Source organism: Spermophilus citellus, assembly GCF_964194105.1.
Source record: "Spermophilus citellus genome assembly, chromosome: 2".
Classification (NCBI taxonomy): Eukaryota; Metazoa; Chordata; class Mammalia; order Rodentia; family Sciuridae; genus Spermophilus; species Spermophilus citellus.
The window spans coordinates 71,553,515-71,576,596 of NC_138183.1; the positions used below are offsets into that span (position 1 = coordinate 71,553,515).

Sequence of the window (23,082 nt, forward strand, 5' to 3'; positions counted from 1 at the left end):
ATAGGCATGACTATTAACATCAGACCCTATTATCTGAGCCCTGCTCCAGCCTCTCAGTAATTCTGTGACCCTGGCTCACCCTGAGATGTGGTTTCCAGGTCTCTTGAGTGGAGATGAGAATACCTACCTCTCAGGAACCCTGGCAAGAGAGTACTTCTAAGGACCAGAGCACAGTTCCTGGCAGATGACACACAGCTGCCACTCAGTATGTTGTTCACTTTTAAAACCATCCAGGAAAAGAATTCCTGGTTCATAACATTTTGGTAGTTTTTTTCTGTTTCTCTTTATTCTTTTTGCAGTACTAGGGATTAAACCCAGAGCCTTGGGCCTGCTTCTCAAGCACTCTATCCCTGAGCTACATCCCTAGCCCAACATATTGGTCGTTTTATTAAAATTGCTGTATGTTTGTATAATCTGTTGGTGTTAAACAATTAAAAAATAACTCAATTTTGATATTTAAAGCCAAGTACGCCGTTGCTATAGACATACAGCATGCTAGAGAACTGTCTTCATTGAAATTTTGGAATTTCTCTCCATTCCTGTTTTTTTGTTTGTTTGTTTGCTTTTTCCTTGTTAATTTTAGTGGAAAGCCCATATGTCATTTACTGAGGGTCTGGTGAGTGCTTCTAGGCTCAAAGGAGAGGAGAGAGAAATTCACAGAACCCTAGAGAAAACAGCAAAGTACAAAAACAGATGGCTGCTTCCTTCTTAGCACTTGGCTCCATGGCAGTAGTTCAGATTTCATTTCTGGAGTAGGGGAAGGGCAGACCTTGATCATGAGCTTTGCTAAAGCTTTCCAGTGAAACTCTAGACCCTCCTTGGCTCCACTTGGGCTCCTAGAAGACTTGCGACTTGAGTGAACTCGCTACTTGAGTGTAGCACATGATCCTAGGAAACATGCGCCACCAAATGCTGCTGATAAAAATCCTGTCCAGGTGCCAGCGCATACCACTTTACGCTCAGTAAATATGCTAATGAAGAAGAAGCATATTTCCTAACTGCTGTGAAGCCATCGGGTGTCTGCTGGAGATCTGGAGCTTTTGCTCTTTAAAGTTCAAGGATAAAATAAATCTGTCCTCTTTGTGTTGGGGAGTTGGTGTGGGGGGGACAGTGTTTTCTAAATTTTCTAGTGAGCTCATATAGGGATTTAATAGTCCCACCTCCCTGTTTGTCATTATTAAAGACAGGGAGTGTCACTTAATGGGTAAAAAGTCATATTACTCAGCATTTATATTTAAGAAATGGTTGTTTCCTGATCTCACCTTGGTGACAAGGAAGAAACTGTGGGAACTGGCTTCTTTTGCAGTAATCCTGTATGGGGAGGTCAGGTGGTGAGGTGGTCCTCTTTCAAGGGTGGGAATAAATTTTCTATGGACTACAAAAGGAGCCCTGAGCTCTGCAAAAGGGTGAAAAAGATTGTGTTTGCCTATCAGGGCGGAGAAGCTGGTGCACAATGGTGAGCTGTAGCTGATATAGGATCCTCTAGGCTCACAGCAAACCGGACTGGACCCTGTGGACTACTAAATAGCTCATGAAAGAGGATATTTATCGGAAAGGATGGTGTGGTCTAACCCTCAAAGCGCAAAAGTGCTGCCCTGGCTCTTTTCACTTTCATTTGTTTCCGTGCTGCTTTTCATGCCCAAACTGAATTTGGGAGGTGAACTGTGTCCATAGACTGATGGCATTTTTCAATTGGAGGGTTTCTAAGTGTGGCTCTGTTCTGCTTTGTAAAGGTGACAGATTGATGTGTGGAATGAAAGCAAGAGTGGGCTGTGCTACCGTGTAATGTCTTACCCAAAACAGAAATATAAATATGTTTATTTTTTCCTGCTTGGCTTGACCCATCTCATTGCTTATTATTTATCTGGTATGGTTGTCATTTATCTTTCAGAAACCTTTATGGGATGGAAGAGAGGGGGAAAAATTTTTGTTTAGTTTTAAACCAATGAAGCTATCTCACGTGATTTCATTTTAACCTTTGTGGTTTTTTACCTGATTGATGTTTAGCCTCATGTGGCCATAAAGATGGGCAGAGGGACTTCTGATGTCCTTGCCCTTACCCCATGGCCCTGGTTTATTTAAGTAAATAAATATAAGCATCTACAGCTCATATAAAATCATATATGTAGCCATACAGAAATACAGAAACCACATGAGGAAAGATTAGCACCAAAGTTCAATGATCCCTATTTGGGGACAGAGAGGTGGGAATGACAGTATTTTAAATAATAAATATTGTTACAAAGGAAAAGTTAGCTTGGTTGCTCTAGCAAATCACGTTTTTACTTATTTTTTTCTTTTTTAAAGCACCAGATTAGTTTCAGTCTAATGCCTACTTTCACTTAATCACACATTTGGCCTTAATTAAGGCCCTAAATCAATGATAGTTTAAAAGTAATAAAGCATTTTTTTTATGATCGAAAGGATTTTGTAGCTCTCAATAACTGAAGAAAATATTTCATAGGAATTCTGTATTCTGTATCTTTTCATTTCTATAAAATATTATTAAAACATCCCACACTTCAAGATAGTTTTAAGGATACAGAATTCTGGTTTCAAAATATTTTTTCTTGTTATTACATTTCAATTTTATTTTCTCTCTAATTTATTTTCCAAACGCCATTTATAGTGATCCCTATTCAATCACTGTGGAATAAATGGGGGCTCTTTGCCAGAAATAGGTGTGAGCCAGAAGCTTATGTTATATAAGGCCATGTATTAGACTAATGGTCTTTCATAAGGTTGATGCTCTTCAACTTCATAAACACCCTTTGATTTCATAAACACAGGTTAGATGTCTTTCAGGTGATAGGATCTATAGGAGAAGGATGGATTTGATCAGAATCCTTACTTGTGGATTTTATTTGAATGGATCACCAGGCTCCTTTACCACAGACCCCCCCTGCTGCTTATTACACATTACCTTCCTGGCCACCTCTATGGGAGACTACAGGAGAGGAGGAGGCAGACATAGCCAAAAGATGGTCCAGGCTGATCCAGTGACAAATCCTTGGTCTAGTGGTTTATTTCTAATTGGATTGGCAATTTGGGGAGGCAAGAAAGTTAGTGGTGCCCATGTAGCTCAGGCCCATGTGGAGGTGCTGGGGAGGGTATGAGTAGAGACACTGAGGACCTTGGTACGTCCTTGTTTTGCTTTGGAATACTGACGAGAACAGAGAGACTAGGTCACTTGACACCTAACTATGAAATCTCTCTCCTCCTGTTTTTCCTTTCTATCAGGTGAACTCACAGGACTTCAGAGGGCTGGTCCGGGAAGATGCTGTACTCTACCTGTTAGAAATCCCCAAAGGTGAAATGGTGGTCATTTTAGCTCAGAGCCGAGCTGATGGTGAGCATGTTTGGTCATTTAGTTTACTTGGGGGAGGTGGGAAGGATGAAAGATGTCTTGGAGCCAGAATAGGAAAATACAGGAGTTAAAAAATTGAAATGGATCTTGACGCCTAATCCCAGAGTCACAGGTATATATGGAGAAAACTTGAGTGCTGTTTAACTTTGTACAAAAATGTTTCCTCCCCATCTACTGAAATAATTCCACTGGTATGTCAGTTTGGAATTAAACTGTTTTTCTGAACAGTGATAGGCCATTAAGTTTTGCCTGGAGTTATTACTGATTTTCCTTATGACAGGTAACCAGAACCACACCAGCTGTTGGCTCCCACCTTGACCAATGTAACAAGTTGCTTTGTCTTCTCGGGCCTTGTTGTCATCTGTAAAGTGGGGGGGCCACCATAGTCTCTTCCCTGCCCATTTCAGAGGGTTGATTGACAACTGTATTAGTCAGGGTTTTCTAGAGAAACAACTCATGGGAGACGTTGGAACCAGTAGGATTTATTATAAGAAATTGGCTCTTAGGATCATGGAGGCTGGCATATCCCAAGATCTGCAGGGTGAATTAAAGGTAGAGACCCTGCAGAGCCAGTTGGAAGGTTTAACCAGGACAGTGTGGTTCCATTACAGAGGCTGGGGAGAGCTGAGTTCTCAGTTTGAAGGCTACCAAGAGAGAAGAGCAGTGCCCTCTTAACTTGTGGGTGGGTCTCATTTTTTGCTCTATTCAGGGCTTCAGCTGATTGGATGAGGCCCACCCACATTAGTGAGGACAATATGCTTTACTCAGTCTATCCATTTAAATAATTACTCTCATCCCAAAATACCTTCCCTCTAGAAACATGTAGAAACACCTTCTAGAAACATTTGGGAATAATGTTTTGACCAAATGTCTGGGCATCCCTAGCCCAGGTTATTTGAGACATAACATTGACCATCTCAGCAGCTCATGTAGTTGGTTATATATCCTTCTTCCTGTTAGAGCTGTGATTCCTGTAGGCCCATGCACTGGGTTCACTGGATGCAGGAAGGTGAAGTGGGTAATCAGAGATGGGAGAAACCAGAACTCCGGAAAGATCTTTAAACCAAATGCAGCAAACCATGCTTTTGCCTTTCAGTCTATAGAGACATCCTGGCTTGTGGCAGAGGGGATTCATTTTTTATAAGAAGCCACTTTGAATGTGAGAAGGAAACTCCACAGAGCCTGGCCTTTACCAGAGGGGAGGTCTTTCGAGTGGTAGATACTCTGTATGACGGCAAGCTGGGCCACTGGCTGGCCGTGAGGATCGGGAATGAATTGGAAAAAGGCTTGATCCCCAACAGAAGCAGGTACCTCACATTGCACATTTCCACACACCCTTTTAATACCCCCCTCCACCGAGCCCATAGAATCCCTCCCTTCCTGTGTTAGTCAGCTTTCTGTCACTGTGACAAAAAATGCCCGAGAAAAACAACTTCAAGGAGGAAAGATTTATTTTGGCTCATGATTTCAGAAGTTTCAGTCATTCAATTGACCCCATCACTGTGGCCTCGAAGTGAGACAGAATATCATGGTGAGGAGTACGTGGTGGAGTAAAGCTGGAAAAAGGAAGGGATTAGGGACAAGATACATCCTTTAAGAACGTGCCCCAGTGACCTACTTTCTCTAACTAGGCCCCACTTCCTAAAGTTTTCCCCATTTCCCAGTAGTGCCGCCAGCTTGTGACCAACCCTTCAGCACATGAGCCTGTAGGGGACTTTCCAGGTCCAAACTATAAACCCCTCAAATGACCTCTCCCACATGATCTCATCTACTTGTCATCATCTACTTGTTTTGAGAATGTGGCCTGGAACTGGAAATAGCCACCAGCCCGTTTGCAATGAGTGTCTTGCATCACGTGCTTGGTTGTTGGGCTTGACTGTGTCTGACAGTTTCCCAAGGAATGTGCACCGCCTTGCACAACATATGCAGGAGGGACTGAGTGGTTGAACTGTCTCTGGTCTCCTTCCTTGAGAGAGGCTATATATCCCAGCGAATGCCTGTTAGTTGGTTTAGGGATCTAGGAAAGATACCTGTATTTTAGTAGGAGTTCCAGTTGTATTTACTATGCATTTACTTACATACCAGGTGAGCCAAATTTAGTGTTTTTATCACTGAACTCCTTCTGGTGGGTTTCATTGAGAACCCTGCCTTTTTTTGGCCTCTGCGGGGAAATGAAGGTCCCCATGTCCTGTCCTCCCCCTTAGAAACATCTTCATTGTCAAGCTGAATCTTTTCTAATCCAAGTTATTAAGCAAAACTGACTAGATCTGGTTCATGATGTGCACATGTGCCACGTGTCCTGGCTCTAGAGATTCATTTCCCATGCTTTCTTCTCTCAGAGCTGAACAGATGGCCAGTGTCCAGAATGCCCAGAGAGACAATGCTGGGGACAGGGCAGATTTTTGGAGAATGCGTGGCCAGAGATCTGGGGTGAAGAAGAACCTAAGGAAGAGTCGGGAAGACTTAACAGCTGCTGTGTCTGTTAGCACCAAGTTCCCAGCTTACGAGAGGGTCTTGCTGCGAGAAGGTGAGGAGGCCCCGTGGGGCCAAGAAGTGGTCCACCTGGGCTCTGTGCTTGTTCTCCTTCACTTCCAGGCTGCAGTGGTGAAGTCCTAACTTACCTACATCACTTACACCAAAGGCAGGGTGTACAGTTGGAATCATACACTAACATGGAGCCTGACTTCCAAAATATTACTGTTCAGATTCCTCAGTGGAGGCAAGTTTGCACGACCAAAAAAAAAAAAAAAAAAAAAAAACTTTTAATACCACCACTCCAAAGTTTTTATATATTACCCATAGCAATGTTTATCTTTAAAAATGGTGGGGATAGTGAAGGCATGTCCTTTAGAAAAGAATTGGGTTCAATTGTGGGTGGGAGAACACAATTTCTCTCATTTAATTAGGTTATTTTTAAAAGCCTATGTAATCCCTTTGCTTCTTACCTGAACAGTGAGGCACATGTGTTATTTTAATGGCCTGTCTTGTTTCATTTCAGCTGGTTTCAAGAGACCTGTGGTATTATTCGGCCCCATAGCAGACATAGCAATGGAAAAGTTGGCCAACGAGTTACCTGACTTGTTCCAAGCTGCTAGTAAGTCTGTCAGTGATCTTTTCCAGAATTTTTATTTTGAAAAATTTCTGACATACATTAAAATCAAAAGAATAATGAACATTCTCATATCTTTCACCTGACCACTGGTTGTTATTAACATTTTGCCATATCCACTTTCTTTCCTCTATAACTTCCATGCAAATACACATACACCCCCCCCCCCACACACACACCCATACTTATCTTTCTGAATTATTTAGAAATTGAGAACATCATAACACTTTATTCCTAAATTATATGTATGAATCTCCTAAGAACAAGCACATTCTTTTAAGCAGTCAAAATACCATTACCATATCAGTGGCCAAGAAATTGAACACTGATACAGTGATATTCAGGTTGAGAATCCCTAGTCCGAAAGTCTAAGATCCCAAAAACTCCAAAATCTGCAGCTTATTGAACACGAACATGGCGTCACAAGTTGAAGATCTCACATCTGACCTCCTGTGACAAATTACTAAAAATACTGCACAAAATTACCTTTAGTTTATGTGTAAAAGATGAAGCAAATGAATTTTGGTTTTATACCTGTATTCCATTTCCTAAATATTTTTATTATGTATATGCAAATATTTAAAAACCCAAGCCCTTCTAGTTCCAAACATTTCTGATAAGCAAAACTCAACCTGTATGTTATATATAGTCAATTTTTCATATTTCCTCAGTTGTCCCAATTATGCCCCACTTCCAAGAATCATGCATTACATTTGATTTTAATTTTAATTTTTGTTTGTGGTTTTTCTTATGTTTCTTTCTTTGTTTTTTTAACCTTACTCGGAACATTGACAGTTTGAAGAGTCCAAACCAATTGTCTCATAGAGCATTCCCTATCAGATTGGCCTAACCATTTCCCCATGGTTATCTTTCTGATAAACAAATATTAGGATCCTTCCCATTGCATCACATGAGGAGACACTTAATGTCCGGTGTCCCATTGTTGTTGATGCTAGATTGGAACATTGATTGTCACTCATTTCTAAAATTAGCTCCACTTTGCTTTTGCAGAAACAGAACCCAAAGATGCAGGATCTGAGAAATCCAGTGGAGTAGTTCGGTTAAATACTGTGAGGCAAATTATTGAGCAGGTGAGAAAATTCACTGGAATGGCATGTTATGAGAAAGAATGGGATCATGGTTTGCTACAATCTCTTTTAGGATAAAAATCTAATTTAATAATTATTAAACATTAATGGTAAAAGTTAATGTACATGCAAGCTGTTTCACTGTGAGGAAACCAGTCACTGTTTTGTGGTAATAATGATTTGTCTCTTCAGCATTATACCAAATAACCTGGGAAGAGTAGTCCCCCTTTATCCAAGGGAGATGCCTTCGAGGGTTCCTTGTGGGCACCTGAAACCATGGATAGTGTCAAACTTTATATATGCTTTGTTTCTTTCTATACATACATATCTATAATAAATTTTAATTTATAAATCAGGCACAGGCTGGGTATGATGGTGCATCTATAATCCCAGTGGCTCAGGAGACTGAGGCAGGAGGATCCTAGTTCAAAGCCAGCTTCAGCAACTTAGTGGGACTCTGTCTCAAAGTGAAAGAGGACTGGGGGTGTGGTTAAGTACCCCTAGGTTCAATCCTTGATATTAGATAGATAGATAGATAGATAGACAGAGAGATAGGAAGGAAGGAAGGACATGACCTGGTCAGGTGGCACATGCCTGTAATCCCAGCTACTTGGGAACCTGAGGCAGGAGGATCATAAGTTCAAGGCCAGCCCAGGCAATTTAGCAAGACTCTGTCTCAAAATAAAAAGGACCAAGGATGTAGCTCAGTGGTAGAGTGCCCCTGAGTTCATTCCCCAGTACCACCAAAAGAAGAAAGAACAGGGTACAGCAAGGGATTGATAACAATAATGTAACAAAAATTCGAACAATTATAACAATATACTGTAATAAAGTTACCCGAATGTGGAGTGTCTCTCTCTCTCCCTCCCCCCCCCTGCCTTATTATAATATACTCATCCTTGTTTTTACTTGCTCTTGACCTGGGGTAATTGAAACTGCAGAAAGTGAAACCCAAATAAGAGGTGGGAAGACTACTATAATTTTTTTTACTAAAAGTTATAAACAATTGATAGTTTTAAAATGGACATACTGTGAGAGGAAATATTTTCTACCTTTTGATTCCATTTTGCACTTTTTAACTGAAATAGCTTTTACTTATTAAAACAAACTCTCTGATGCTGTGTTACTTGACATAACCACTTATATGTAACTTCCCCCACCTGTAACAGGATAAGCATGCACTGCTAGATGTGACTCCTAAAGCGGTGGACCTGTTGAATTATACCCAGTGGTTCCCAATTGTGATATTCTTCAATCCAGACTCTAGACAGGGCGTCAAAGCCATGAGGCAGAGGTTGAGTCCAGCATCCAACAAAAGTTCTCGCAAGTTGTTTGATCAAGCCAATAAGCTCAAGAAAACTTGTGCACATCTTTTTACAGGTAAATGAAGTTTAAACTCATCTATGTTCAAAAGTGAGAAAGAGAATTAAAAAAATGAAAGAAGTAAGAAAATAATCTGAATGTAGAGTTTGAAATTGTGCTTGTGACTCCTTCAAAAGTAGTTAATGATATCAGGTATACTAGGCCATGATATTCGTATATTTATAATACGAACTTTATAATTTTGACTACTTGGATGATCAAAATGATCCGTGATGTGGTTGTCAGTGATCATTTTGAAGAGGTTCAGACTTTCATGGGGGAATACAAGGCTAGTTATCGAACTTACCTCACTGCTCAGCACCCACAGCTCTAGATTTTGTATCATTGTTCTCTGCTGACCATCAATGCATAACTTACAAAGTGAGAGGAACTTGTGTTAATTATTTAAAAATGTCCCCCCAGAAGAAACTTGAAGAATTTGGATATTGGATGATTTTAAGGATTTATTATTTTTCTTTTTTTATGTGCGATGATAATGTGTGTTTGTATTTTTTTAGTATTTATTTTTTAGTTATAGGTGAACACAATATCTGTATTTTATTTGTATGTGGTGCTGAGGATCAAACCCAGTGCCTCACGCATGCTAGGTGAGTGCTCTACCTCTGAGCCACAACCCCAGCCTGTGATTGTATTTAAAAAAAAAACAAAAGAATGCTTATCTTTTAGAGATATATACTAAACAAAATACTTATGGATGATGTAGTAGAATGTCTAGAATTTGCTTCTGTAATCTTCAGGGAGGGGAGAAGATGGTATATAGATAAGACCAGACTGGCTAGGAATTGGTAGTCGTGAAGTTGCTTGTTGTGTATATGAGTTCATTAAACTGTCCTTTGCTTTTGTGCATGTTTAGAATTTTCCATAACAGGATTTTTTTAAGTCCCTGAAATAAAGACCCATTGCAGCTATTACTCATGAAACTAAAATGGTCTAAAAATATGGCATATTTTAGTAACTGAATATATGTCTGTCTATATAAATGACTAGTTCTGTGAATATGGTATAATTAAGAGTTTAAATGAGTTACATAAAATTTTTGGTCATGTAAGTGCTGTATTTTCTGGGAGCATTATGAGGATACTGCACAGATGTAATACCCATGCAATAATGATGGCTCTTTAGGGTTCAGTGCCAGTTATCATCAACCTTTGTCATATTTGGCATTTCTCCGATACTGAGGAGGAAGTGGGTTTGTAAGTGAGTGTATGTGTGTGTGTTTGTGTGTGTGTGTGTGCGTGTGCACATAAGCCTCTTGTTTTATTGTCACTTGGCTGCTTGTTAAAGGTGCATCACTTTCACTCTGGTGAAAACTGACAGTTCAATGAAATGCACAGGAGGAAATTATCCATCATAAGCTAGATTTCTGGGCATTGTTGAGGTTGTGCTGTTAGCATGAGCATGCATATCTTTTCTGTCATTTTACAACCACTAGTAGTAGTTATTATTATTACTGTTTCCATAGCAGCAGGGAACAGTGGTCCGGCCTTTCATATGTTCTCTTTTTAGGCTAGAAGACAGGCCCAGTGATGTCTGCACAAAGATCCTAGTGTAGAAGCCAAGCACAGTGACACATGCATGTAGTCCTAACTATTCAGGAGACTGTGGCAGGAGACTTGTTTAGCAATTAAGAGTTTAGAAGAGTTACATAATTTTTTTGGTCATGCAATCCTGTATTTGAGGACAGCCTGGACAAGTTAGAGAGATCGTGTCTCAAAAACTGTACTCTCTAGTATCTGTGATGCTGTGTTAATACCACATGTACCTTATAGCACAGACATACTATTCTAATGCGAAAAAAAGGATCATATACAGGTTGATTATTCCTTATCTAAAATGTTTACGAGAGGTTGTGAGGGGAATGGGAAAATAAACAAGGAGAGAAATGATTTGGGATTTTGGAGTATTTTCTTATACATAATGAGGTATCTTAGGGATGAGACCCAAGTCTAAACACAGAATTAATTTATGTTTTATGTATACTGTAGATATATAGTATATGAGTTTCTTCTAGAACTTTGAAGGGACCTAATCCCAATATGAATTGCCAATCTGTTACATAGAATCATCTTAAGTGCTGCAGCATGCCACACAACTTTGGTCAGCAAGCCCCATTTTCTGTCCAGTGGTCTTTGATAATTTTCTTCCAGATTTCCAAGTTTGACTCCTCAAAGCTGAACAATGTCCTCACCAAGCCCTGTGTTCCTACCCCACCCCCTAATCAGTCTGACATCTTGGGACTTACTGGTATGTGCCATGACCAGAAATACTGGTTTTCAAACCTAAACAGCAGAATCTTAGGCAGAATTAATATTTGTGGTTTTTTTATGATTTTAAATTCAGGGTATTTTTATGAATTAATAAATGAGAATGATAAAGGTTGCTGTGAAGAACCCAGCACTTTGAAGTCAAGCTTTATGTTTCATGTAGTCTCATTAAGTTCAATATCCTATTTTCCCCCTTTCTACGTAGTAACAAGAAAACCCTCTTTTCTAAATATGAGTATTTAGTAATGGCAATATTAAATGTCTTTCCTTATAATCTCGAGATAGTCCCAGTTAAACAAGAAACACTTTGTTCTGAGATTTGCCCAAAACCAAGTTGACTTGTCAGTAAGTTGTTACACTTGCCTTCCCTTCTCAATTTATATATTTAGAAGTGATATATATTGTTATGTCCTCTAATAATATATGAGATAAAATGCATTTACATGTGCATGTTACAAGAATTATTTTTTTAAAAAATGAAGCTTGAATTACATGTGTTCTTAGGGTCTTCAAAGTGCTGAGTTCATAGTTGGAAGACCACTGAAGTGGAATTATGGACTTAGAAACCCACCCTCCATGTTAAGTTGTGGCCTTGTGAAGTACTGTGGGATAGTCTAGCTGTTTGGTTAGCTTTCTAGGCTTCAGTAATGTGAATTTGAATAGTTTAGTCCTGGGACTTTGGAAGGTGCTGAACAAATACGACTGATTATTATGAGTATATATATTATTTTATACTTATTCATCTTTCATCATATTGTAAAAAAACAAATCTCTATACCTTTATTTTGTCTTTAAAAAAGCTTGGGAGAAAAGTGAATCTTGTACCAGCTGAGAAAATGCAAACTGCAGTAGATGATTGTCAGTTTCCCTAGGGAGTGTACAGTCTGTTGACCACAGGAAGCAGACAAGGATGAGAAGTTGTGCTCCTAGCAGGCGCTTTGCTGTTGCTTGCCCACCTAGCACTTCAGTGTCGACATGGCCACGGGAACAGCTTTATTGAGATATAACTTACATATTGGTGTCCCCATTTACAGTATCCACTTCATGGTTTTTCATATATATTCAGAGTTGTGCAGCCATCAGCACAATCACTTTTGGAATGTTTTCATAATCTCAAAAGAAACGTTTGTGCCCAATTAGCAATCGCTCCCAATTTCTCCCCAACCCAGCACTGCGTTACCCTTTGCTGCTGCTCTTTGTGCTTTCAGCCTCCTTGTCTGGGGTTGGAATAGCACAGACCACACTCACAGCAGGCATGGATGCTCTGGAGTCCCGGTGCTTCCAGCCAAGGGAGTGGCTGAGTGAGGATGCTTTGAGAATTTTACTTTCTTACTTTGAAAGCTTATAACAGGTCAAATGAACAAGTTAGACGTTATCAACTTGGATGCGTATTACCTTTGTATGTGGCCCAGGAAATTTGCTACTGGGAAGCTCTTCTTTTTTTTTGTTCTGTACATTTGAACTCAGTAAGAGGTTTTGTGACTTCATTCATTTTATCAAGGGGCATGAACATATTTTCTGCATTTCTTAAATGGTCTCATCAACTTTAGATTTTTTAAATTTTTTTTAATATAGAAGTTAAGTTTCAGATTTTCTTTATGATAAATACATACTGTACTTGTAACCAGATCACCCCAACAGAGAGCTTAACATTCTTTTTACACTGAGTGCAGGTCACTTATTTTGTCTCTGGGGTGCACAATCTCACTTCTGTATATAAGTGCATTGCATCATATTTTAGCGATAAGCACACTAATCTTTGTGAAGTACCATGATAAGGACACAAAAATCCATGGCATCAAGGTTAATTTTCATTGGGTTGCCTGATGGATCGGTTTGTTCTAATGTGGTAAATAATTAATAACCAAGGAAATTGTAAGCTCATTCAGGATTTTCCAAGGTCAGTGTTGAAACTTCTTAAATGAAAGAAAACTGTATGTTACTCTGAAGGAAATTTAAAGTTGCTCACATAGTTGCTTAATGGTTCTTTGGGGCTTTAGAAGTGATATATATTATTATGTCCTCTAATAAAAAGCCATGGCAGCATTTTTTTAAAAATTCCAATTTACCTGCAGTCTGATAATTTTAGACACAATTTAATCTATTATTTTGGACCACTTTACTTGTCTAGTTTATCTCTAGTACATATGGTAAAGAGCAACTGCATATGTTGCACTTTGTTAGCATTTTATGTATGCTCTAAATTTGTGTCTTCCAAGGGCTGTGTGGTATATTGGCTAAGACCATGACTCCAAGGACAAACTTCTGAGTCTGTGTCCAGGCCCCTTTCTTATTTGATGTGAAATCTTAGGTGAGTTAATTTCACAACTGTGCCTTGGTTTCTCATTAGTAAGACGCTCTTGACAGCAATACCTCCCTCATAGAGTTTATGTACTTAGAATAGTTTTTGGCTGACCCAGAGTAAGTGCTATTATGTGAGGTATATTTTGTTCTGAATAGAAAAAGATTCATTCTTTGGTTTATCTGTTTGTATATTCTAAAGTGTTGATGACTCTCAAAATGATATAAAGTGTTCCTAATACTTAATGTATTTTCTTAGAGGTAGACAGTAGTATATTAGTGTTTATTTTTCTTATTTATCATATTCATATCTATGTAATTTCTTCTTTTTTAATTTTTGAGTCCAGGTCTTGCTAAGTTGCTGAGGCTGGCCTTGATCTTGGACTCCACCAGCCTCATTCTGCCCGTCACTGCGATTGTAGGCGTGTGCCACTGTGTCCCACAGTGATCTTTAAAATATAATTTTGTTTTAGACTTGCTGTGCTGCTGAAAATGTATTGTTTTAAAATACATGAGATGGGAGGGAAAGGGAGAGAAAAGGGAAATTGCATGGAAATGAAGGGAGACCCTCATTGCTATACAAAATTACATATAAGAGGTTGTGAGGGGAATGGGAAAATAAACAAGGAGAGAAATGAATTACAGTAGATGGGGTAGAGAGAGAAGATGGGAGGGGAAGGGAGGGGGGATAGTAGGGGATAGGAAAGGTAGCAGAATACAACAATTACTAATAGGGCATTATGTAAAATTGTGGATGTGTAACCGACGTGATTCTGCAATCTGCATTTGGGGTAAAATTGGGGGTTCATAACCCATTTCAATCTAATGTATGAAGTATGATATGTCAAGAGCTTTGTAATGTTGTGAACAACCAATAAAAAAAAAACCTGAGAAATCAACTTAAAAGAAAAAAAAAATAAAAGCATGGTAGGCATAAAAACAAAAAAAAAAAATAGAATTTTTAGAGGTAGCATTTCTAAAGAATAGATGTTCTGGAAAAAAACCCATTATTAGTTTTATAACACCTGCCTGTAATGTAAGTTGTAACAACTAGGTGGTTAATAGCTTAAATTATATTCAACTAAAAGGATTTACATAGGCTTTTTGAATTTACCAGAGTTTTATATTCAAATATGACAGAAAGACATATGAATTATGTTAGAGAGCTTCTTGAAAAAACATTACTCTGGAAATTGATGTAAATCTTTTTGTTTACATTTATATAGCTATAATCAACCTCAGTTCAGCCAATGATAGCTGGTTTGGCAGCTTGAAGGACACCATTCAGCATCAGCAAGGAGAAGCAGTTTGGGTCTCTGAAGGAAAGGTATGTGGCCTAGACATGCTGCTGTGAGGTGAGAGTTCGTGTTCTGAATCTTCCTCAAGAGGGCAGTGAATGTAGTAAAACCATGGCCAGAGTGATTCCAATATGTGTTTTCCTCAAGTCTGAAATCTTACAAACTCTCCAACAAAGTAACAAATGGTGTTTTGTTTTGTTTTTAATGTAGAATGTGATGTATGTGGCCCTACATTCACTCCCCTTTTACTTTTAATGTAGTAACTAGTATTGTATTTCAAGTACACTAATCAGAGCTTACAAGATCTTGTGCTGAACTCCAAAGCTTACTAAGGACATGGGAAACTTAGAGTGGAGATGAGAGGCAAGGTTGAGGACCATGGAGAACATGATTAAAAATTAATACCCAAAGAAAAGCTAATGGAATTAGAATTATTTGCTTAGAAAAGAGGTTGGTAGAGAATGGGCCATAGTTCTAAGAGTCTGGATAGGTGATATTAAAGTGCTAGGCCTCTAAAATTGAGTAGCATCTCTTCCATAGAGAGATTTTATGCATGACTGTGCTACAGAGAAAGATTGTAGAACCTGTGATCCCCTTCATTCTGGGAGTCTTTGGTGCTAGCGTCCTGTACTTCAGCTGAATTGAGGTAGTTTGTGAGCCTTTCTAGTGATGATTTTGTTGCAGAATTGATTAAGTCTTGCACTTTGGGAACTGGATGGTTAGTTAGTCTAGGTATCCATCTATAAGCATCTTCCAGGTGCTTATACTCTGCAAGGCTCCCTGGGGAGGGTAAGTCGCACAGGGATCTGAGAATCTTGTAGATGAGTGGAGATGTGTGTAGCACAGGGCAGTGTGCATTTATTACTAAGGGACAGATACCAGGAGAAAAGGCTGAGTGAAGCTGGATTACGGAAGAAAAGCACAACCACCAGAGGAAGTGTGGCTCAGTTGTAGATGGATGGTAGCAAGGATAGGCTGGAGGGTTCCTAAGTGGAGTCCCTGAACCACACTTGACTTCGTGACAACATTGAGTCAGAGCCAAGTGATTTCAGGAAAATAAAGGAACCCTTTCCATCTAGGGTATGTCAAGGTTTCAGACACATGGCCATGTCTCTGGGAGTTTCCTTGAGTCCACACTCCCAAGAGCCACGTCAGACCCCACTGACCCTCCAAAACAAATTCCTCTAGATGGAAGGGATGGATGATGACCCTGAAGACCGCATGTCCTACTTAACCGCCATGGGCGCGGATTATCTGAGTTGCGACAGCCGCCTCATCAGTGACTTTGAAGACACGGATGGCGAAGGAGGTGCCTACACTGACAATGAGCTGGATGAGCCAGCTGAGGAGCCGCTGGTGTCTTCCATCACCCGCTCCTCCGAGCCGGTGCAGCACGAGGAGGTGAGGCGAGGCTGGCACCGGGCTCCAAGGCCATGGGCAGGAAAGGAGAGTCTTGCATTGTCTCACTTGAATTCTTGTGGACACCTGTTAACTCAGGGGCTGTGGAAGGTATTCCTAAGGGTTGGAGCAGACTGCCAGGGAGTTTCACTCAGAGTCAGCACCTACATCATTGTGGCTGCAATCCCTGGGAAAGTGGGACCCAAAAGTGCCATCAGCAGAGGTTGAGTGTTCAGTGCTTGTCACACCCCTGCCCTCGGTTGTGATGGATAAATGGAATGACTTTATGTGCCAGCTGTTTAAATTATAAGTTGAACATTCTTTTTAAAATACGGTATTGCTGTACTTACTTGTAACCTTTGATTAGGTTTCTCTCTCTTTGTACTCTTAGGAGCCCTTGCTTTTCTTCTCCACTCTGCCTTTAACCTTCTAATCTTGTCAGAGCTCCTGAGTATTTCCACATCAGTTTCCTTCTCTTTTCTATTTCAATTTTTAATTGCAATTATGATCAATTATACATCTAATTATATGTACCATGCAACCAGTATCCAGTGATTTGACAGCTTATGTGGTCCTGGAAATTACATAGGCATTAATTTAGGACCAGAGCAATTATTAGTTGCACTTTAGAGAATATCAGAATAATGATCTTTGTAGACAAGGTTACCCAAATATATTTGGATAATTATTGCTATAAACTTCCCTTTAGCAATTTAACTCATTCTAATGAATGACACTTTTCTTTATGAAATAGAATTATAAAAAAAAAATATAAGTTGAAGGGGGAGAAAAACTCACACTACCACCACAATAAAAAATTAGTATATATTGCTAGACAAGTTGTAAATAGTAACTTCTGGCTGGGTGCAATGGCACACACCTATAATCCTAGTGGCTTTGGAGGCTGAGGCAGGAGGATCACAAGTTCAAAGCCAGCCTCAGCAACTTAGTGAGGCCCTAAGCAACTCAGCAAGATCCTGTCTCAAAATAAAAAATTAATAAATTTACAAAAAGAATAAAAGAATAACTTCTGAATATCTACAGATATAAATGAACGAATGCTTTAGTAATGTTAATAGTTATTGATGACACACTAGATGTTAGGAGGTTTTTTTTTGGTAATTGTACTTCAAAGGCAGAGTCTACTACACTGGATGCAGCCAGCATCATAAATGTGTCTTAAGCTCATAGGAGGGTACCCAGTATCTATCTGCTTTTTCAGTAAAGGAGCTCTGGCTCACACTTTTATTTCTGAACTCCAGCAAAGCAGACGAGTGCTCTCTGCTCTCTGCTTGGATGTTCTTGTTGTGAATGAACGTTTATGTTTTGTAGAGCATAAGGAAACCCAGTCCAGAGCCACGAGCTCAGACGAGGAGGGCTGCTAGCAGAGATCAACTTAGGGACAGTAGCCCGCCCCCGGCATTCAAACCTGAGCCGCCCAAGGTACGTGGCTGGGAAGCCCAGGCTGGGGACCAAGAGGAAGCAGGTGTTCCCAGACCTCCTGGATAGCCAGCGAGGAGCACACACAATGAGATGGTGTTGGATTATGGTTTTGACTCACTGTGTTCTCTTTTAGAGAGAGTATTCTGTGGGCTGTTGGGTGAACCCAAAAATTAGGGAAAGGCCAAAAAAAAAAAAAAAAAAAAGGAGGAAAAAACTGCATTAAGAGGGTATACAATTCTAGAACTCTTGAAGTTTTTGTTTATGTAGGAAGAATAAATTTGACAAATGCTGCATGCCCAGAATCACCAGTCTCAGAATCTCTGTTTTTCTTTTTTCTGTCCAATTAAAGTTTTCTGCCCACAATCTGATTTGGATGGATCAGAAAATCCTTCTTGGTGATTTGCTAAAGAAAACAATCATTACCATTGTTTAGAATGCCTCTCACTAGGAGAACAACTTAATTTATTTGTTTAATAAATTGTCATCAAGAACAGAATCAACCTAGAGGCATAGAAGCATACAGCATATAATTCTTTACCCCTGGTTGAATCAAAGCTTTTCCTTACCCTGCAATAAAACTTTCTCTATTTAATTCAAAAATATAGATGAGAAGAAAACTAATTGATTGTGCGAGCTGAAAAGAGCAATTAGTGACCTCATACAGTGTATCAGTGAACATTTACAAGGAGGGCTAGAAGCAAAGTATGAAGGAGAAGTGGCTGTCAGCATGGTGTGCTGCCCTCCTGGCTCCACACCCCAATCTCTTTTACCCCTGGCTGGCACAGGTCTTGCCTTCTAGTCATGGCATGCACACACAATGCAAATTGACCTCAGAAACCCACTCCCAAAGTTGACTTGTTCAGAGGTCTTCTCCAACATTCTGGTATCCTGTGGTACAAAATTATTGAAGGTTTATTCTGTGTGTAGCAATGGATATCCTCCCAGCACTTTCTGACAACCTGAGGTAGGGCTCAGGATGTCCAACCAGTGGCTGTTTGCCCTGCCATATTTGATCTCTCATTTGAATGGTATTTGTTGACCACCTTTGGAAACTGATCAGGAAATGCAGTGTATTAAATCACTAATATAGATTTGAAAATAAACTAAAAGCCCCAAGTAAAAACATGTCATTAACTCTTTGCAGGCCAGAACCCAGAACAGGGAAGAATCCTACGACTTCTCTAAAAACCAGGAATACAAGTTAAACCCCTCTACCGTGGCTGGTAATGAAATTCCAGGGGTATCTACCAAAGGTTGTCCTCCCCCTGTTGCAGCAAAACCTGCCTTTGGAAGATCTATCCTGAAGCCCTCCACTCCTGTCCCTCCCCCTGAGGGTGAGGAGGTTGGGGAGAGCAGTGAGGAGCAAGACAACACTCCCAGATCAGTCCTGGGCAAAGTCAAAATATTTGAGAAGATGGATCACAAGGCAAGATTGCAGAGAATGCAAGAGCTCCAAGAAGCACAAAATGCAAGGGTAATTTGGTGGGGGCAGGGTGCTAATAGTTTTTAAACCACTAGAGGATCCGGGTATGTGTTTTTCCACTGCCACGAACATGACAGGGATGTTCAGTGCTATGTATGTTGCTTCTGGTTTGACAGCTGTTGGCACATCCTTTTTCTTCTTCCAGTCAAGAAGCCTGATAGTTTAGGTGAATAAGATTCTGCAGTTCAAACTTCATACTTCTGTTCTTCATGCCTTGTATTGGGTTCTGGAATGGGGGAGTACAACAAGAGAATCAGGACCTCCCAGAAGTAACTTTAATTAGATTGTTTGTGATGTTTATTGGGTAACTGAGTCTGCATTTGCTCCCAGATTTGCCAGATTTACATTGGGTGCTAAAGTGAAAAGGCCTATTGATTGTACTTTCTGAGCCATTTGAACTTCCGTACTGTCTGCATATATGACCTTGCAATGTCAAAGAAGAATTTCAGTGGAGCCAGGCGTGGTGTCGCATACCTGTGGTCCCAGCCGCTCAGGAGGCTAAGGCATCATTTGAGCTCAGGAGTTTGAGACCAGCCTGGGCAACAGTGAGAAACTGTCTGAAAAGAAAAAAAAAAAAAAAAAGAAAAAGACTTAAGTAAAAGTCCACAATATGTAATCTGCCCAGCAGATGAAGTTTTCATCACTGAAGTCTGTCACAAGAGCATTTAAACATTTTTCATATTATTTCCCTTATTGTGATAAAATATACTTAACATAAAATTTACCATTTCAACTCTTTTTAAGCATATAGTTCAGTGGCATTAAATATATTCATTGTACAACCATTACCACCGGGCATCTCCAAAATATGTTCATTCTCCCCAAGTAAAACTGTACCTATCAAACAGTGACCCCCATTCTCTGTTCCCCCAGCCTTGACAACCACCATTCTCCTTTTTGTCTCTGAATTTTATAATTTAAGAACCTCAGATAAGTGGATCATAAATATTTGGGATTGGCTTATTTCATTCAATGCCCTCAAGTTTCCTCCATGTTGTCGCATGTTGTCAGGGCTTCATTTCTTTTAAATGTCTTTCTTATTTGACATGTACATGTAACTATGGAAACTGGAGTTCTGTGGGTGAAGAAGTAGGATATGAGGCAACCTTGGGGCCAGCAAGAAACCAGCAGGTGAATTGCTCAGTGGTTCATTTTTTCATTCTTATTCTTTTTTCCTAATTGCCACAGATTGAAATTGCTCAGAAGCATCCTGATATCTATGCAGTTCCAATTAAAACGTACAAGCCAGATGCCAGCCTGCCCCAGCACACAAGGTAAGAGTCACTCACTCAGAAACAAAGATCTTAAGGAGGGAGCTTCTTAACCCTTCGACTTGAAGGAAGAATTTTCTTTACCCAGATTTCAGAACAAGAGGATTCCCTTCAACCCTTGTCCAACTGTTTATCTTGCATGCATATATATATATATATTTTTTTTTTTGTACCAAGGATTGAACCCAGGAGTACTTAATCACTAAGCTGCATTCCCAGCCCCCCCACCCCCCACCCCACCCCCGCCTTTTTTTTTTCCTTTTTGGTACCAGGGATTGAACTCAGGGACACTCAACCACTGAGCTACATCCCCAGCCCTATTTTGTATTTTATTTAGAAACAGGGTCTCACTGAATTGCTTAGCTGCCTCACCATTGCTGAGTCTGGCTTTGAACTCGCTGAACTCTCGAGCCTCCTGAGCTGCTGCGATTGTAGGTGTGCACCACAGTGCCTGGCTATCCCCAGCCCTTTTTATGTTTTATTTTGAGACAGGGTATTGCTAAGTTGTCCAAGGCCTTGCTAAGTTGCTGAGGCTGGCTTTGAACTTGCAATCCTCCTCCCACCGCCTCCCAACCTTCTGGGTTTATAGGCCTGCACCTGTAATTGACCATCAATTGTAACTGTAAAGATTATAGTCAAGAATTCATGGTAATTTTCCTTGTGTGCCTGGTAGCTTTTGACACTTTGGAGCACAATTTTGTTAAATTGTGTCAGGATAGCACAGGAGCAAAATTCCTAGGGCTTCGCCCTTTTCTGTCACTTAACTGTTTTGTGCCTCTTAGCCAAGCTCCTTAATTCCTTTGTATCACGCAGCAAAATCAGGCCACTTATGCCAAACTGGGTCTGAAGGGACTGTGACAAGCAATTGACCAGTGTTGCTAAGATGCTTCCTATTTAAAATGCTCACAGGCACTAGGGATCACCACAGTGTCTTCTTGTTGAGGTTTTATACTGGATCATTTCTACTTCCAAGGATAGGGGGAAAAAATCACATTTTTCGTGGCCATTTTGATTGGAAGCTAGAGTCTAGTTTTATGGCAATAGAAATCTAGAGGAACATTTCTTCTTTAGCAGTTAGATGGTAACGTGGCCAGGTTGCTTCTGGTAACTGAGGGGATGACATTGACAGAGAGACTCTGTGCTAGGTGAGGCTATAGCTGGGGAGGGTAAGGAAGGTACCCTCTCTTTATCCAGTGGGGCAGCCTTAGGTCAGGGAGCACCCAGCAGATGCTCCTCATTCACTGTCCAAGTGGGCCACGGCCTTGACCTTGACCTAACCCTTTCTCTGCCCTCACCACTCTGTGGACCTGGAGTGGAGCCAGAAGTGCCCTGGTTGATGGGCAGAGTGCTCAGAGGTCAGTAAGTGATCTGCCTTGGATGCTTGCCGGCTGCACTCAAGCTTCACCTCTGCCTGCAGCCAGAGAGCATGGGCGTGCCCTGGGAGGTATGTAACACCCTCACTTTGTCAGTTCCAGACCCCCTGAGCCGCAGAAGGGTCCCTCCAGACACTATCAGGATGCCAGAGGAAGTTATGGCAGTGAAGCGGAGGAGGAAGAGGAGTATCGCCAACAGCTGGCAGAGCACTCCAAGCGCGGTTACTATGGCCAGCCTGCCCGGTACCGGGACACGGAACTGTAGGTGACTGTCAAAGCAGAGACTCTTCTGGGTCTGCAGCCGCCTCCAACGGGCACGCCTGCAAGGCCACCGGGTTGAATCTTTTCCAGTTAATACGCACCGTGGAGGTGTAGTGGTAACAGAGCTCCTGCTTCCCGTGCAAACCCAGGTTCGCTGTTTGGGACAGGGTAGAGGAGTTTATTATGGCTTTTTGCTCAGAATTAAGAGGAACATTACAGTACAATACTGTTACTTGCTTCAGTGGACCTATATCTGTATTAATTCTGTCTTATGTATTTTTATATGTATATTAAGAAGCAATAATTATTTTTTCTCATTTATAGCTGCCTTTAAGGACTGCTTCACTGTGAGGCAGACCTGGGAAAAGGAATAAAAAAATACTGTTGGACTCAAACCACTTTCAAAGAAGTATTTTATTACAACTCTCTAAGTGCCTTTGATGAGAAGAAGTGTCTTAAACTTTCCTCTTTTGAAGCTTTATGCAAAGCCATAATGGACTAAAATTGTATTTTCACTAAATTTTTGTACCAGTTTAATAGCTGGTTTTTGCTATGCTGTGTCATCTTTTCAAGGCATTCATCTTTATAATACTTTTCATAAATTCTGACTGTACATATAATAGCTGTACTTGGTAGTATGTCTGTAAGTGCTAAATAGCTTGAAGACCAAGAAGTTGGTATGGAAATATTTTGTTTCAAACCATGTGTTCCACAAAAGCAGATACTTGAGAAAAGATGATTTTATTTCCACAAGTTTGTGTATTGGCAGCAGTTTTATAATTTAATAAAAAGGAATACATTACAATCAATAATCTGCTTTGTGGTGAATTTCTACTCTCTTTCATTCTTTTTACAGTGTTAGGAATCCAACCCAGGTTTTGCACATGCTAAGCACATACTCTACCACTAAGCCACACTCCAGTCTTCCTACTTTTAAGCATGACTTTTATCTATCTATCTATCTATCTATTTATTTTTTGGGTAGTAGGGATTGAACCCAGGGGCAGCCAACTACTGAGCCATATCCCCAGCCCTATTTTGTA

General features: G+C 40.3%; 1 protein-coding gene across 3 annotated transcripts in view; it reads left to right on the forward strand.

The window, feature by feature from the left end:
• TJP2 (tight junction protein 2) overlaps positions 1–22,842 on the forward strand; it is a 151,149-nt gene extending 128,307 nt beyond the window's left edge. For 2 of the 3 annotated variants that reach the window (XM_081278791.1, XM_081278790.1), the window contains 12 exons: positions 3,241–3,349; positions 4,464–4,674; positions 5,707–5,894; positions 6,366–6,461; positions 7,488–7,567; positions 8,734–8,944; positions 14,739–14,839; positions 15,999–16,211; positions 17,541–17,651; positions 18,796–19,125; positions 20,323–20,408; positions 21,875–22,842. In XM_081278791.1, the coding sequence (XP_081134917.1) occupies positions 3,241–3,349; positions 4,464–4,674; positions 5,707–5,894; positions 6,366–6,461; positions 7,488–7,567; positions 8,734–8,944; positions 14,739–14,839; positions 15,999–16,211; positions 17,541–17,651; positions 18,796–19,125; positions 20,323–20,408; positions 21,875–22,043 (1,905 nt within the window). In that variant the 3' untranslated portion in view covers positions 22,044–22,842. The remainder of the gene's footprint in view (positions 1–3,240; positions 3,350–4,463; positions 4,675–5,706; positions 5,895–6,365; positions 6,462–7,487; positions 7,568–8,733; positions 8,945–14,738; positions 14,840–15,998; positions 16,212–17,540; positions 17,652–18,795; positions 19,126–20,322; positions 20,409–21,874) is intronic. The other variant, XM_081278792.1, reaches the window with a different exon arrangement.
• The last annotated feature ends 240 nt before the right edge of the window (positions 22,843–23,082 follow it).